At 29.7% G+C, this 17,951-nt stretch overlaps 1 protein-coding gene across 1 annotated transcript in view; it reads left to right on the top strand.

The window, feature by feature from the left end:
* futsch overlaps positions 1–17,626 on the top strand; it is a 281,615-nt gene extending 263,989 nt beyond the window's left edge. Inside the window, exons 9-10 of the mRNA XM_075374191.1 lie at positions 4,132–4,321; positions 15,116–17,626. Of these exons, the coding sequence (XP_075230306.1) occupies positions 4,132–4,301 (170 nt within the window). The 3' untranslated portion in view covers positions 4,302–4,321; positions 15,116–17,626. The remainder of the gene's footprint in view (positions 1–4,131; positions 4,322–15,115) is intronic.
* The last annotated feature ends 325 nt before the right edge of the window (positions 17,627–17,951 follow it).

The following is a 17,951-nucleotide window of genomic DNA, read 5'->3' as shown; positions in this document are numbered from 1 at the left end:
CTATTCTAACTAATGATATAAAATAGTATATAAAAATGTACTTATTATCCTTTAAATTTATTTATCATTTAATTTTATTATCATTTAAATTGATAATAACTGGAACAATAATTTTCCAGAAGTCTTGCTAGTTTTTTAAGAAATTTGTAATTCTCATAATAAGTGGTGAGCGTCTGAAACTCTGCCTTGGAACATGCAATTTTGCATAAGTTATTTAATTTAGGTGCTTTGTGAAGTATTCAGGATAACAGATACTGTTGCTGCTTTGCTCTTTCTAAGAATCAAGTATACTACTGATCGACAAGTATATTAAGTATATGTGTATATAGTATACACACAAGTATAGTATAGTATATAAGAGTTTATGTTCTTGTTCATTGCAACAGAATAGAAACTTCTACTATTCTGTTAAATACGTATATTTTCAATTTATATTCTGAAATGTCACATATTTTCGAATAAAATAAAAGAAACTGTGAAGTTAGCTAAATACCTTAAAATGAAGGAATTTCCTTCAGAAGTGTGAGAATCTAAAAAAAATTTGAAAAGTAATTAAGAAATGGAGAGAATATATACCTCTTCTCAAATATTGCAAATATTTGAGGTTAACAGGTTAATATTTGAGATTTATAGAGGTAACAGTAGTTTAATATTTATTTATCTTGGCAACAAAAAATAAAAACACAATGATATATCTGCTAACAAAAAATTCACCTGTTTTCATTAGAAAATTTTAACTCTCTTTTTTTCAAAAAAATAAAAAAAGATCAAGATAACAGAAAAAGTTACTCATTACTTTCATTAAAAGTACAGTGCTGGTAACCCTTTAAAATTCTTTATCTGAAATATAAACAATACTTTTATTCTTTAATTTTAAAATCTCATGTTATGTTTAATTTGACTCTGTAAACTAAGATACTGAAATGTATGATTTGAAACACTGTAAAATGTAAAATAAGCTTTATCATTTGAGAAGCACATATTTAGACAGGAACTTTAAATTTGAGCACATAAATATCATTGTACTCTGTAGTTCACCATGAACTGAAAGAATAAAAAGCCATTCACTGTAGAACCAGCCAAAACCAAAAAGTTAATAAAGGATTGGACTCAGTAGATGCAGGATCTAAAAATTAAAATTTTTAAGAGTTATTTAATATTATTACATCATTTCTTTAATTTTTTTTTGTTTTACGGTTAGTGTGATTTGTTTTTAGTGCTTTAATTTTTATTGTTTCATTATATTTTATTCCCTTGAAAGTGTTTGATTTATTTAACATAAATAATCTTACAAAGTTATTGAATGTTAACTTTTATTTTTGAGTACATTTTAAAATGGACTACTCAAGCTTGAAGGTTTCTGACCAGAGGATCAAAGGATATAAAGGACCAAAGGATCAGAATATATATATCTCTGAGGGAGATATATTCTGATCCTGGTCTTCTGATGCCTGGGAAAAGGGAGGTTTTGATCCCTCCACTACAAGCCATTACCAATGTCACAACCTGACAACAATGCATGCATGCAATTTGGCTGTAATCACATCTCCCAACTACGCTACTTTTCAATTCCTAATTGAAAAAGAAAACTATTTTTGGTTACGGTTTAATTGTCATCAAGTCAAGAAATGAAGGTGGTGAAGAAGCTACCTTGACAACAGTCTTGCAGGAGTCTTAGCCAACCTTATGAAGCATCGTTTGGAGTCAGTCTATAATGTGACATCGGTGATAAAACCAAAGGAGTCCTCTCCCTTTTGGACTTCCTGAGGCAGATAATTTAGCTAAGGATTTTCACTCACTGTCATAATAGATGGTACATGCAATCAACAGGTTGTCAGCACAGCTTCCTGATGTTGCGATGAAGAGCAGCAGGAGGTTGGGTCATACAAGGGTGTTGCTGAAATCCTTCCCCAGTTTCACTTCAACATTTGAAACAAATCAAAGGAAAGTCCTTTGAGATCCTGTGAGAAGACATACTGGTATGATGTCACATTATGAATTCTAATGTCAAACTGATGTACACCATAACACACAATGGCAACACACAGGTTGTATTTAAATCTGAGTGGCAAAGCTGTTGTTCCATGTGAAGTCTTAGATGGATATTCTGGGGAAGGAGTTTTGTAAACAAATGGGGGATCCTTTTTCTTACTTTGAAAATATGCTTCTCTTAAATTCTTCAAATACCTTTCATGAAAGCCCCACAACCTCTAACAAAATAATTAAAATTAACAACTCTGCCCCTAGACATATACTAAATTCTAATAATATTTATACATTTAACATCAATAACCAAACTGATTCTAATCTTCTTAAAATATCAAATTCTGATTCCTCCTCTGCGAAAACTTTAATTATACAAATATTAAAATTTCCCATATTGATATTCAATGCTTAAAAAATAGAAATAAGAAAAATGCATGGAACTGAAGAAATTATATAATTTCCTTCTGTGTAAGGAATTGCCATGAAATATTGAAATACGAGTTTAATTTGTTTGATAACTCCCAAAATTAATGATTTCCAAAAATTACAGATGAATATGTGCTAAAGTTATCTGTGAAGCTAAAAGATTTTATTTGTGCTAATTATTATCTAATTCAGACAATAAATTTAAAACTATGTGGAGAGATATCAAAAGTGAAAGCGACAACATTAGATAACTTTACAGAATTTCAAATAATATTCATATGCGTGTGTATATATATATATAATATATGTATGTATATATATATATATATATATAAAGCCACTTCAAACGAAATCATTCTCATTTGAATGGTTTTACTGACAAAATATTTTTATTTTCCGTTGCTACTCAGAAAGTTAGAACTTGTATCTTAAAAATAAACAGTAAATATTCAGTGGATATTGATGAAATTCTGACCAGTATTTTAAAAGAAGTTGAAGTATTTTAAAAGAGTTTTTATAGTTTTCTTATAAAATTTATTTGACCTTTTTTTTTCAACAACAGAATATTTTTCAGTTGCCAAAGACTTCCATTGCTATTCTTCACCTTATGAAAGGGTTGGTACTTAATTTATAAAATTACAGGCAAATTCTATAATTGTCCATATTTTCAAAGGTATTAGAAAAAATATGGAAAAATAGACTTATGACATTTTTTTTATACATTATGTTTTGATAGACTTTAAGCATGGTTTTGGTGAGAAATTATCTACTGTAATTGCATTTTCCAATTTTTAAAAATATTTTAATTAGTGAAAGTAAAAAAGATTCCATTCTCAATTTTTTTGCAATCTTAATAAAGCTTGATTTGTTTCACATTTTTTACCAGTGAAAATATTTAATAGTTACAGGAGCTGTTTACAATTGGTTAAACTCATACTTTTATCAACCATAAACACACCTCTTTTACAGTGATTTTTTTTTGCGTCATCAGTCAGCTTGCAGGTTAAATGCTATTCTCTATTCCTTTCTGTTCTTGCTAATCCTTTAAACTCTACTTATTTATTATATCCTACATTCCCAACTATCTGTTTTATATACTCCAATATTTTACTTTTACAAATTCTTTTATTACCAAATTAACTAAACATAAATGACATAATGCATTGCCTATTATCCTATTTGATCTTTCAGAAAAACCCTCATTCAAATTTTTCTCCTCTTCTATGTTAAGATCTATACTTTTTTAATTTTATCGTATAACCTAATTTTTAACATTGTATATCAAAGTCCTCGCTCTTTTTCTCTGCTTTTCCTACTGTCCATGTTTCACCATCATAGTGAAATTCCATGCAGATACTTTCAAAACTTTCTTTCTAATTCTTAGATTAATGTTAGTTACCAACAGATTTCCTTACACCCTCTGATTTTTATAGCCCCATTAAATCATCAACCCTTAGTAATTTTTATTATTTTATAATTAAAAAATAATTTTTATATATTTGTAAAAATTTAAATTAAATTCAATGAAGCACAAATGTACTTTATTTTATCTCACAAAAACAAGTCTCTCACATATTTATTGTATATTTATTATCTATTTTCTGATTCATATTGTATGCTTATTCACTGTCATTTTCGTTTGTGAACTTATCATATTAATTCTTCTTCTGATTCAGAATTTTTGTATAATAATGAATTGTATGTAATCTATCTGTGCAGAGGTTACTATAATCCCAACATACGATACAGATATTCTTGGATACTGGGTTGCAGAAAATGAAGAGCTACTGGCTAAGTACAAGATAGATTTGTCACCATCAGCTAGTCGATGTACTATAAATTTGCAGGACCATGAAACCAGCTGTTCTGCATACCGACTGGAATTCTAAACATCAAACAATATATTCCAGTAAGTAATAGCAAATAAAAAGTTATGAATTTATCATAACAAGTAATAAAGACCCTTTACAATAATTATTTACTTTTACTATCTACAACATATTAATAATATCATTTTAATTCCTCCGCAGCCATTGGCTATAACGTATAACATTAGGTATAATTTTCACTTATTGCTCTAGACAATAAATTGAGCCTGGTTGATTTATATCTGTTTTTCCTTTTTACTTTACCTCTACTTTTTTTTAAAGAAATTGTAAATAAACATGTTTTACATCTATTTGAAACATTTAAGATAAAAAAATAATCAGTTATACGTGGACAAAACAGATAAACCAGTGTTTATCCAACCTATCTGTTGTATAATCAACAAACTTCTCTGTCCCTACCTCCTGTTTCCCCCACCCGTACATAATGTAGATCTTTAATCTAATATGGAATAATAAATCAGAAAGAAAAAAGAAACATGTTTCAAAAACTTCTACATTCTGAAAAGCAGTGAAGTACTTACTTTTTTGATGATATAGAAATAAAGTGAGACATTATTTATTTTATACAAGATTATATTATATAATGCTGTTTGATTCTCAATATTCTTGAAATTACCAAAGACTTACAGGTGCAGTAAAATCTAAGTTAACGGAACCTGAATTTAACGGTATCCTGTCTACAATGGAAAATTTCCCTGGTCCTGTGAATTTTACCAAAGATATGATGTTAATTTTCCCTGAAATAACGGAAACCTGGCTGACGCGGAAATGGAAAACATCTCACGAGTTAACGGAAACACTTCTTGAGAATTGTGTATAGTATTATAACTTATGCAAAAAAATACGTATACCCATTTAATGTTATACATAAAGTACAGTACTAAATTTGCCCACGATATAAAATAGAACACGTACACTGTACAGTACTATACAAACTTCTTCCTTTTTCCTGTTTAGCCTCCGGTAACTACCGTTTAGATAATACTTCAGAGGATGAATGAGGATGATATGTACGAGTGTAAATGAGGTGTAGTCTTGTACAGTCTCGGGTCGACCATTTTTGAGATGTATGGTTAATTGAAACCCAAACATCAAAGAACACCGGTATTCACGATCTAGTATTCAAATCCGTATAAAAGTAACTTCCTTTGCTAGGATTTGAACCTTAGAACTCTCGACTTCGAAATCAGATGATTTGCGAAACGCGTTCTCCACTAGATCAACCCGGTGGGTTGGTACTATATATACTGTATACAGTGTACTGTACTACAATGTTACAAATTGCCCCGCATAAACAAAAATAAAAATTAGTCAAGTCAGAGTTGTAAGTGATAAATTCGCATTTAACACTACATAAATGTTTACATTTTCAGTAACTCGTCGCCAATCATAATAGACGATGGTATACAGACAGAAAGTGTAAAAACCTTGTACAGGCGACGGCACACAGTCATCGTTGTTTTGGCTACTTACAGTAAACTAGCCTTATATCATATTCCATCATGCCTTATCTCGAGTCACAATTTTTATTTTAATTAAATACCAATTAATTTTTATTTTAATTAATGCCACTATACGTAACTTATGCCTGTGTCTTTTTGTTCATTACAACAAAGTCTTCTTTACTGTGCGTGTGTGTGTATGCATTTTTGTTTTCTGTTCATTCGCTGAATTTAACATTTTAATTTTTTATTTTTACGGATCCATGTTACAGATCATCACCTAAAGTACAGAACTGTACAGAGCGATTATTAGTTTAGTATTTTTCCGGATACTGTGTATCAGTGTAACTAGTATGGCAACTAAAAAAGTGTTGTGTTAAACTTAATTACAAAAATCAAAGTAATCAAAGCAAGCGGTAAAGACAAACTATCCGTTAATAAATTAGTCGAAAAATTTGGCGTGGGTAAGACCCAAATCTACAAAATTTAAAAAATAAAACGAGTTAAAAACTGAATAGTTAAAAGGGAGGTTCAATTAAAAGGCATAAGCAAAAAACTGGAAGAAATTAAAAAAATTGCTTGGGAGTCATTTGTGATTGCGGGGGCAAGAAAGTTACCGATTTCAGGAGCAATTGTACAGCACCTAGCAAAGGAAATTGTATAGAAATTAGGCAACACCAATTTCAGAGCATCAAATGGTTGGCTGGAAAGTTTTAAAAAGCGGCATCAAAATGTGTTTAAAGAAGTATGTGACGAGGCTGGAGATGTGTGTGACGAGTCAGTAACTGACTGGAAAATAAAACTTGCTACTTTGACTGAGAATTACCAATCTAGAAATATTGCAAACCGGGACGATTCCGGACTTTTATATCTACCACTACCGAGAAGACTTTTTGCTTGAAAAAAAAACGTTGTACAGGAGGGAAGCATTCCAGGGAATGGTTGATAGTTTTTGTTTGTGGTTTTATGACAGGAGAACTGGGAAAACTGCTTGTTATTGTAAAGGCTGACAAGCCGAGGTATTTTAAAAACATTAATATAGACAATCTTCCTGTACTAAGGAGATCCAACAAAAAATCATGGATTACGTCGCGTATTATGGAGGAGTGGTTGCAAGGATTTAACACAAGATTGAAACAGCAAAATAGACACATTCTTCTGTTTTTAGATAACGCCACATTTCATCCGGATATTGCATTAAGCGATGTTAAACTAGCTTGGTTCCCACCAAATACGACAAGCATTACCCAGCCTATGGACTAAGGAGGGTGTAATTAAATGTCTCAAATTACACTACTGTAGTTTTTTAATGAAATCTCTGTTAGCAGCTACTGAAACGGCATGGTCAACTACTCATCTGACTAAATGTATGTCAATGCTCGATGCTATAATTTGGCTGTCCGTAGCATTTAAATGTGTATCTGCAGACGGTTCAACACTGCTTCCAAAAAGCAAACTTTCAATTGCACACGGCTACAGAAACGGAATTTACGTCGACATTTGATGACTAGCAGGAAGAACTGAACAGGGCGTCTTATTAAAATATAAATTGCTGAAGTTTTTGTTAACATGGACAACTTATTAGAAACCGAGGCTAACATAGAAAATGTAGATGGATTCATTGACCATCATCGAGAGAAAACTGACGAAGACAAAGACGAGGACCGTAACAGTAATGAACGATACAAAAACTATACGATACAGTGCAGCGTTATCCAACCTATTAGACCTTCAGGAATTTTCACTTACAGCAAATGATTCAGAGATGTTTAACGTAATTTGTAAAGCTAGAATGTTGACAGAAACCAGGGTTGCGGAAAGTAAAAATTCAGAACAAAAAAATAACAATTGTTTTTTTTAAGACTAAATTACATAATGAACAGTACTAAAGTACATTTAGGTTAATTTAAATTACGTTTACTTATTAAAGTGTATTAGTTTAAGGTACTGAAATTCGTTATTCTTCAAAATTGTCAGTTGCTAAATTTAAGAGTTTTTAAATTAAAATATGAAAATTGTTCTACAATCCAGTATACTGTTCTGTAAGTGTTAACATAAGATAGAAATTTTGTGCTTACGAATTCGCTAACTACTGACAATCCACTGCTGAAAATGAAATGGGGTTCTGGTAAGTACACTACCATATTTTTTTCTTTTTAATTGTATGGTCCGCTAGTTCATCCCTGTATTCACCGGAATCCTGTTCACAAAGGAAAATATTTTTGATCCCGCAAAATTCCGTTAACTCATGTTTTACTGTATGTGGCTCTCACAATAAATAAATACTGATATAAATACGTAGAGCATATATTTTATTTATTTATTTTTTATAATTTTAGCTAAACGTTTTATTTCAGTCGTTAAAATTGGTGTTGAGTAAATTTAACTTCAAATATCATCCTAAACATTTTGAGTTCTACTGAAACAAATAGTGATTAGAGAATATTAAAATAGCCGTTACAAATTTCTTAACTAATGAAATAAAATATCCAAATATTCAATTTTCTTTTCTTTTTTTATTTCATAATTGTTTAAAAACTGTTAAATGCAATATATCTGACACTTTACGTAGATGAAGTATAAGTTTAATTACTTTAACAACTTTAAAATTCTCTCAATCTTTTTTAAAAAAAAATTATATATATATAAAGTTATGTTAAAACACAACGATGAACAATGATATGTTTTTAAAAAAATATTCATTTTATTTAAAAGCACAATGTATCACATAATCTTCTTTGATATGCAAGCAAATACTAATCATACAATACAAGTGAGTGTAAGTTATGCGTACATGCTAACATTACATAATAGGACGATATAGCATGGAACGAGTTCCTAGCTTAAGACATCTTCACCCATGAGAATCTGGCTGGATTTAATTAATTATTCCGTACACTTGGTACAGAATGCACCTGCATTGCATTCCATCACACACTAGATTTCTTAGTATTAAGTGATATATGGCACATGTGGCCGATGGAATGCAATGCGTCAGGATTTTACTGTAACATAATTCCTGCCCCCCAAATAAAACTTCCTGGAATTGATTAGCATCAGCCACAGGTATTTTCCTATTAATTATTTTAATATATAATACAATAATAACGCTTACAATTAATATAAAATACAATATTATGGTCTAAATTGATATACCACCTGTAACAATATTATTTTTTGTGACAATTAATAAAGTATTCAAATGTATATTTTCTAATTGTAATGTCTTCAGATCTACTGATAAGCCTGAAAGCTGCACCGTGTCTATATTTAATTGATTAACATCAAAAAATTTAGGATGCCCATCTACAATATTTTTTCAAAATTTCAACATCAAGCACTTTCCCAGTATCAAAACTAATGCAAGAAACTATACCATTCAGTGAAGAAAAGCCAAGCCCCTCCTCTGTCATGATCCATCGAATGCTGCAACAATATCCCAAGGATTAGGAGTATCTGTGGCATTTACTTCACCCTCCTCAAACAAGATGTGATTGTACCTATTACTGGCCTACAGCTTCTTCCACAGCAATACTTATAGTTTTTTTTACAATAACTTCTGCAGATTTTGCAAGAATTACTACATATGGAGAAAATTTGGTTGGTGGCTGCAGAAGCTTCAGTACACCGCAGAGAATTTGTCCATTTCAAGCCTAGACCTATGCTTTGTAGGCTATACAGAATTCTTACATTATTTTCAAATAATTCAAATTCATGACTTCAAGTTCATGACTTTTTTAAAGTATAAAACTACTTGAAAATTTAGTGATTGCGCAGAAGTTCTAACTGAGATGCTAGGCCTATGCCCACCTACAAATTTGGATAGTAAGACTCTATTTTACGCAAAGTTGAACTGCGTAATGAATATTGCCTAGTAATACTACATTTATAATTTTACATTTTCATAACCACTGTCAAATGTACTGTAATCGATGTTAGAAAGTTTTTTTTTGTTAAAAGTTTGTTTCATGCGACTGGTTTTAGAAGTTCCAGAAGTAGACGGTTTGGAAACTGAAGCTACTCTTCTATGTTTTTTGACGTTAATTTTTTTTTAACTTTTCCAAACTTACAGCCCATAATTAAACGTTTATTTCAATTTTATGACGTCAAAATAATACACAAACGCACTGTAATAACTAAATAAGTAAAACCTAACCACGAGTGTAAGTATAAATCAATTCCAAACAATATCTATTACAACAGCTGTACCCACCAAGTTGGTCTAGTGGTGGTGACACGTCATCGCAAATGAGCTGAATTCGAAGTCGACAGTTCTAAGGTTTAAATCTAGTAAAGGCAGTTACTATTGTACGGATTTGAATACTAAATCGTGGATACCGGTGTTCTTTGTCGGTTGGGTTTCAATTAATCACATATCTCAACAATGGTCGATGTGAGATTGTACTAGACTACCTTTTATTTACATTCATACATGTCATCCTCATTCATCCTCTGAAGGTAATACCTTACGGTGATTCTGGAAGCTAAACAGAAAAAAGAATTAACTGTTATAACTGTATTTCTTAGAAAACCCTGTTCTAGAAATACAGGTTTTTCAGTTATACAGCAAAACATGAAAAACAAAAATATTGTATAGGAGTACAAGTATTGCGTGCTAAATACAAATAATGCAAAATGCCGTTTTCGCAAAATCCCATAAGCGAAACTACAAAAAGTAAGCATGTAGTGCAATTTTGAAAACTTTTTGACGTCTAAAATATCAACATACAATGTCATTTATATCAATTGGTTGTTCTGAAAAATTCTGAAGTTTTAATTGTAAAAATTTTAAAAAAATAGTCAAATAATGATAAAAATTAGTTTCTGTCTACTCTTATGAATAATTTTTATTTCTTTCCAAATTCTGAATTCTCAGAATAAGACATTGGCAATTTATTGTCCAAGGTTCCATCTCGGTGATTAACAGTGATCAATTTCAATAGCCATCCGTTTCTTAGATTCATAAATTTGTTCTACCAGAGGATTTTACTCCTATTTTTAGAGCTAATATATGACCTCTAAATTTCAAATTATTGTCAGTCTATTTATGTTTTGGGTAAGGAAATCCATGTTTTTGTAACGAAATGGCTACTGATTTATATCTGATATGAAATGAAACTAGTTATTTTTAAGTGTTTTCTGGACACCATGTTTCAAATTGATAAAAAGTTTTATACTGTAATCCAGTTTACTTTGGATAACACCTCTCAGGATAGTAATGCTGACATCATCTAATTGAATAAGATAAGATTTATCTAATTATTTCAAATCAATAATTAACAAAATGCTGATTAACCCTAGAACATTCATCTGATTCCGTACTCCTTCCTTACTCATTATACGTAAAAATTACGCACATTTATATACATTTTTTTTTTTTTTAATCTCTTAACTCTAATATGAAGATAGATTAAGATGATAAATATAACTCTTATATAAAAAAGTATATTTTAAATTGAATTACAGTCAAAGACGTTCATTACAAGCGCTACGTATTAATAATTAAAACATTTAAATTGAACTACAATATACCTTAAAATTTTAGGAACTTCTTGATAATAGTTTATGATATAATAGCAACTAATAATAAGAAATATAATTACTAATGGAACATAGGTTTTTTTTTAACATTTTGAGCAAACTTTATTTTGGTATTCACGACATATGAGATACTTGCATGTGGCACAATAGATTTTGGTCATACGTTTTTTTTGTGTAGTGGCATAAATTACAATAGTTTCTTGGCCCTTCTTTAGAGTCGTTTCCTTTTTGAGTAGATGGTCCTTCACTACCTAAAGTTTCTTCAATCATTCGTCGTCGGGTTTGATGTTTTAATATCGGTGATTGCAATCCCTTAAGTTTCCAATCGGTCATTAACAACTGTTCATATAGTTTTAGTAGAAACGTTTGTCTGGACAATGGTTTTGATTTATTCAAATTCTTTTTTACAAAATTTGACAGATAAATGACATGCGTTAATTACGCTGATCTTGACCATATTATTAAAAAAAACATAAAGGCCACCTTTTTTGTTTTTCGTCCATAGTTCGTATTGTAGCACATTTGGTCGAACATGTTGACGACCACTTTTGTCTGATTATAAGTTTTGATTATTTCAGGTTTCCCCGAAATATTATGAATCGTTGCATCTTCATGTATTGGAGAAACCAATGTTACAAGTTTGTTCTCTTTTTGTTTATAAGAAACAGCAGTTTTGTCATTATCACATAGAAACATGCTGGATCCTGCTTTTCGGTTTTCGTATTTTATATCTATAAGTTCTGAAGGCAATTCCTTTTTATTTTTTTTATTATCCCAATTATGATGGGGTTCATAAACATCCAGAAGACGTTTCACGAGTGGGAAACTCGTAAACCAATTATCAGTGGTTATGTTCTGTGAGATCCCCTTACGCATTTCACTAACTCTTCCACAAAGTAGACGGCGGCAGGGATATTTGCTGGAACAGTGCCTTTGCCAACATAGGGGGATTGCACTTATGACGTATTTCGTAGAATTGTCGCACATCATTATTATTTTAATTCTGTACTTCTCTGGTTTCGATGACATGCATATCCTAAAGGGACATCGCCCACAAAAACCTAATAATTGTTCACCAATAGTCAAGTATGAACTCGGTCTGTAATGCGTTTGACAGTATTTAATAAATAAATCCCACACTTCTGAAATAGGAACAAGTTTGATGTTTTTCAACCTTTCATTTCTTGTGTCCTTATTATCGAATCTTAAGCAGTTAATTATAAAATTAAACCTATTTTTCGGCATTTTTCCAATAAATTTTTTTCCACGTAATGTGATAGTAAATATTATACTTGTTGATAAATGGTTTATTTTTAGAGTTCCAGCCAAAATTAAAATCACAAGTAACCCGTAAAATCCTTCTTTACAAATTTCATTTAATGTAGAATTTCCTTGATCAAGGTAGTTACGTTTTTGCCGGCGAATTGGTTCATTCGTGTGGGTTACAATTATATTTATGATATCATCAGGAAAAATTAAGACAAAATTTCCAGTGGCTCGAAAAGTTGAGTGGCTCTTCCAACTGGTCCGGGTCGAATATATACTATGTTCCTTTTGCTTATTTTTTACCCGGTTGCGTCAGAAATAGGATTTTTTGCCCATTCATACTCATCTTTTCCATAATATTTTTATTCTTTTAACTTCAAGAATGGATTGGTATCTCCCATAGAAGATGTCCAACTTCATTTTCGATTTTGTTTGATCTTTTCCTTTTCTGGTTGACATTTGCAGACACCAAAATTAATTGGTGGAATATTTGGATCATCTTGAAGCAAAAGTTCAATCCTCCAGAGATTCCTCAGGATTAAAGTCTGGATCTGCATCAGTGTCATCTGAATCTACTTCACAGCAGTCTTCATGTTCACTTCCAAATTCACCTTCTTCAAACAAACTGTGGTGAATTTTTTCCACAGTTTCCACAAGTCATGACATAATTCCTAGGAAAAAAAGACATGAGATATTGCAATTTAATGTATAGATAGAAATGTATATTCAAAACATTTTTAATTACAAATAGAATTAACGCCTACTTTACATACATTATTATACGTAAAAAAGACGTAGAACATTTAACTGACATTGCTCGTTATACATAAAATTTACATACAAAATCTATAGGCATTTCTCATTGTACGTAAAAACAGCATGCTCACTTTTACAAAATCATATCTGCTGCACTGCAGATAGCATGTGACTGATCGATGTTCACTATGCAAGATCATGTCCGGGGTATTGACTGGAGGAATCTTAGTCGGGTAGTAGGGAAAAGTGCAACAAGGTGGGAGGGAAAGTTTATATGTTTCCACCTGCTACATGTAGTTTTTACATGAGTGTTCTAGGGTTAATGAAGTAAGTGACTGAACAATATAAGATTTTGTACTTTCCTTTTTAACAAATCATGTAAAATATTATTCCAACAGTTAAGTCTCAGTTTTTTAGAGACAATATAACTGATATCTTCAGATCTTACTAGTTATACACAAACACACAAAATACACGTACATATATATATATATATATTAATAACTTTTTCTTGAGAAGTCACCATCTGAAGTGCTGAAAAGGAGACTACATTACATACTGAATACTTCGACCAAAACATCATATTTTTATATAAATTAAGAATGTATTTGTGTGCAGATGTTTGCTTAAAATCTGGAAATGTTGTCCTGATAATTGATAAAATCAATTTAATTAAAAACTTTTCTGTTTCCTAGTATTCAGAGCCAGTCAAACACATAAATGTTCTTAGAAATCACAATCTCTACAGATTATGCTTATCTCTGTAGAAATTCTACAGTGTACTTATTATTACAAGTTTAGCCTGTAAATTGTAAAAAAACAACATTTTTTTTCAAAATACAATTTACATGAATTACAATAATTCATATAAAACATAATCTTAAATTTATCTTTTTCCTAATCTATATATTTATGAGTGATATCACAACCTGTTTCACAGACATATAAAATGGATTATTTGAAGTAAACATAACAATTTATGAGATGGGCAATGTTTCCCAAATATAATTTTTAGAAAATGTGTAACAATTTTCATAAAGTTTTTTCTTTCATTTATGAATGGACAAAAAGAGAAGATCCAGCCACCTATTGCCAAGAATTGTTTTATAGTTTACTAAGTTCTGTGCAAATTATTTTAAGCTATAAATATTAAAGTAAATAGAATTTTAACTACTTTCGCATAAGTTTTTCAAACAAAATTTCATTGCATTAGCTTATAGTGATAATTTCTTTGGTTCACTTTTCAAGTATGAAATTTAGCAAGAGGAAAGAATTAAAGGAAGTGATATTTGAAAAAATTTGTTTAAATCTTGATTGAGCATTCCTTTACAAAATTTTGTGATGTGGTGACCAGACTTTAGACAGTGTAACCTCATTGCAGGTATTCCTTTCAGACCCTGGTGATGGTATAGCCTCCACATACCACTACTTATTTGGTAATGCCTTATTGAGAGCTAACTCTACATTAAGAAGCCACTTTCAATTCACCACTTGCAACATGTCCGGTAGCTAAGGTTTAAGACTCATCCTGAGATAAGATTATCTTCTTAGCCATTAAAATGTAAATACAAAATTTTTGTCATATATCCCTTTATTTGTAATGTGTGGTTATCAATTGTTTTTTATTTTACATATATTACAAGAGAAATTTGAAGTAAAAGTATTGTGATGTTTATCATTGCATCATTTAATTATGCAAGGGATACATTTATACATTTTAAAAATTTCTTTCAGATACAACTATATATGAATAAAAACTAGAATCTTTCATAATATGCATTAACATTAAACTAAAATTTTTGTTTTCAGATGCAGTAAACAAACAAATTGTTTATTCAATTGGATCATATAGTGGTTGTTTTGGATTTTGTTCAAAGTAAATTGTTTCATTTGAGACATATTAACTTTACACTGACCATAGCTGGATTGGACAGGGTAAAAATAATCATGAGAAATGTAACTAATTAAGAATGATAAATTCTAATTATGAATTTAATCATCAAAAAGTTTTAGTAAAGGTTTACAATGTTTATATCATGTGAATGTGATTAACTAATAATTATTATAGATGAAATATCATTCACAACAGAAAAAAACAATAGTGACCACAGCTTTCCACTGTTCTGTAACAATGTTGCTACATACCAAATGTCCAAAAGCTAAGAAAAATCCCTATTTAGATACCATAAAATAAGCTTGTTGTTATATATTTTAAAAAAACTTATATTTATTGAATTAATTAATATTTAATTACAACTGAATTTATTAATAATTGTACTTAAGTGGAAGAACTCTTTTATTGTAATAATGTTTATTATTAATATACAAAGATTTTAACGTCTTAGTATTACATATACGTATTAAATTGTACCGTACCTTAAAATTATTAACAGTAATTAAATAATTCAAACCAAGGTCCTAACAGCTTAGTTAATAATATAATATGCATTTGCACTACTATTTTGTATTAGTATTAAATAAACATAGGTTATTTTTTGATAGACTGTTTTGAACCTTTGAATCTGACCAGCATTACCATCAGCTATTATACAAAATCACTTAGGCAAAACTGGTGTTTTATAACAAGCCAAAAGTAAAAAATTAGATACTCAGTTTCCTTACCTTCTAAGAAATATATGCTACTGAACAATGATAACAACCATTCACAACCAGGCAAGATTGTGCAGTACAAAGTTACAGCTGAGAATATTATAGAACAATTCTGACATATACTGACAAATATGGAAGCATGATTAACAGTTAATGTACCTTGATTTGCCAGAACAAACAGCAGACAATGACATACTGATTTGGAAAGCAACAAACAACATTATATTTTTTATATTAGTGAATCTGAGTAATGTTTATATTACAAAACCACAGTCACTTTTATTATTACAAATTATCATCATTGGCCTATTAGTCTGACAAGAGAGAATGCCAAAACTTTTTTATAGCATCCTTAATACTTTGAGTAATATGTTATTGTCAGTAGTTATAAACATTCTATAAAATGATTAAAAATTCTAATTGGTGATTAAAAATACTGTTTAATTTTACTTGTGACAATGAGAAAGTGTCATAAATTAAAACCATAATAACATTATGGACTGGTTATTGTGATTTAATGCAGACAAAAGACACACTCATATTTTAAAGCAACACTTCCCAGTTGCTTTAGTGATGTTTACTAAATAATCAGTGCTAACAGGTTAGTAGTTGATACCTTAATCCACAAGTTATTGATTCTGAGTAATTCTAAAATATTCTCAGCTATAGTTTACCATCACAGTGTAATGATTGAAAATTACCAATCAGCAAATACAGGTAGAAAATACATTTATGTAACTGACTTCAACTTGAGTCAAGTATTTTTACTATCTGCTTATTTAATTTTGACATTACCTGTTAATTAAGATAATTTTTTTTATTTACAAAAAATCATAAAATAGAAAACTTTATTTTTTTTTTGCTGGTAAATCAAAAATTGGTTCAATACTCAGGAATAAAAAGTAGCATGGGACCATATATAAGTAGTTCTCACAGCTACTAGTATATTTTAAACAGGAATACCCCACACTGATGATAAATATTTTCAACACTTTAAGAATAAACAATATAAAATTTGTAAAGAAAGTTTTTCTCCATTCACTACAAGCAGAAACATCAGTTTTACATTTGGTACTGATAAATTTGTTTTTTTATATGAACTTGTAAACTGATATAATGTATATATAGAATGAAAAAATAGCTTCTTTAGAGATTGTGGACCCTTAAATGAATGAAATTATTTCTGAGTACGACATAAATAATCCAGACTAATACCACTGTGGCTACTGCTTTTAGTATGTTATAATAATAAACTTTAAAATTATCACAAAAAACTATACGTAACTGTACATACAACTTTACAATTAGTATACAAATTACATAAAAGTTTATTCATTTTACTTAGTATTCATCTCATGTATAGTTTTCTATTAATGAATAATATTAAACAACACAAACTTTAACTACTTTTTTCTTAACTAAATTTATTTTTAAAAAAGCACACAGAGAGAGACACACACATTATAATATATATATATAACTATCACAACCAAATAAAGAAGAACACTTACTGTTTTTTTTTTTTTTTTTATAAGTTTCATGAACATTTTCACAGTGTACACTGCTTCATCAGCAGAAAAAATATACAAAAACATTTGTGAAACTTCAAAATGGAAGAAAGCAGTAAGTGTTCTTTATTTGATTGATAATCATAACAATTCTTCTGCTATGATGCTTATTAATAAGTTATCCTTTAAAATATATATATATATATATATATATATATATATATATATAAATCTATTACGAATATTTATAAAAGTACAATCAAATTTTACACAGATAAAACCAATTTTGTCAGATCATTAGAAATAACAGGTAATATTACGCAGGTTGAATTTAGAATACCTCATATATTTGCTCATTAGTTATAATAATTATTTATATTGTAACAAAATATGGTTATTTAATCTATGCGCAAGAAATATATTAAGCAAAACATTAATAAATAATAATACAAGTAGTCATTCAAATTAAATGCAATATCATATTTCATAATTAAAAAAATATATCATTTTTGTATATATAGACAGAG

The sequence above is a fragment of the Lycorma delicatula genome, chromosome 1, assembly GCF_047948215.1.
Source record: "Lycorma delicatula isolate Av1 chromosome 1, ASM4794821v1, whole genome shotgun sequence".
Lineage (NCBI taxonomy): Eukaryota > Metazoa > Arthropoda > Insecta > Hemiptera > Fulgoridae > Lycorma > Lycorma delicatula.
This window is presented reverse-complemented; position numbering and strand designations above follow the sequence as displayed.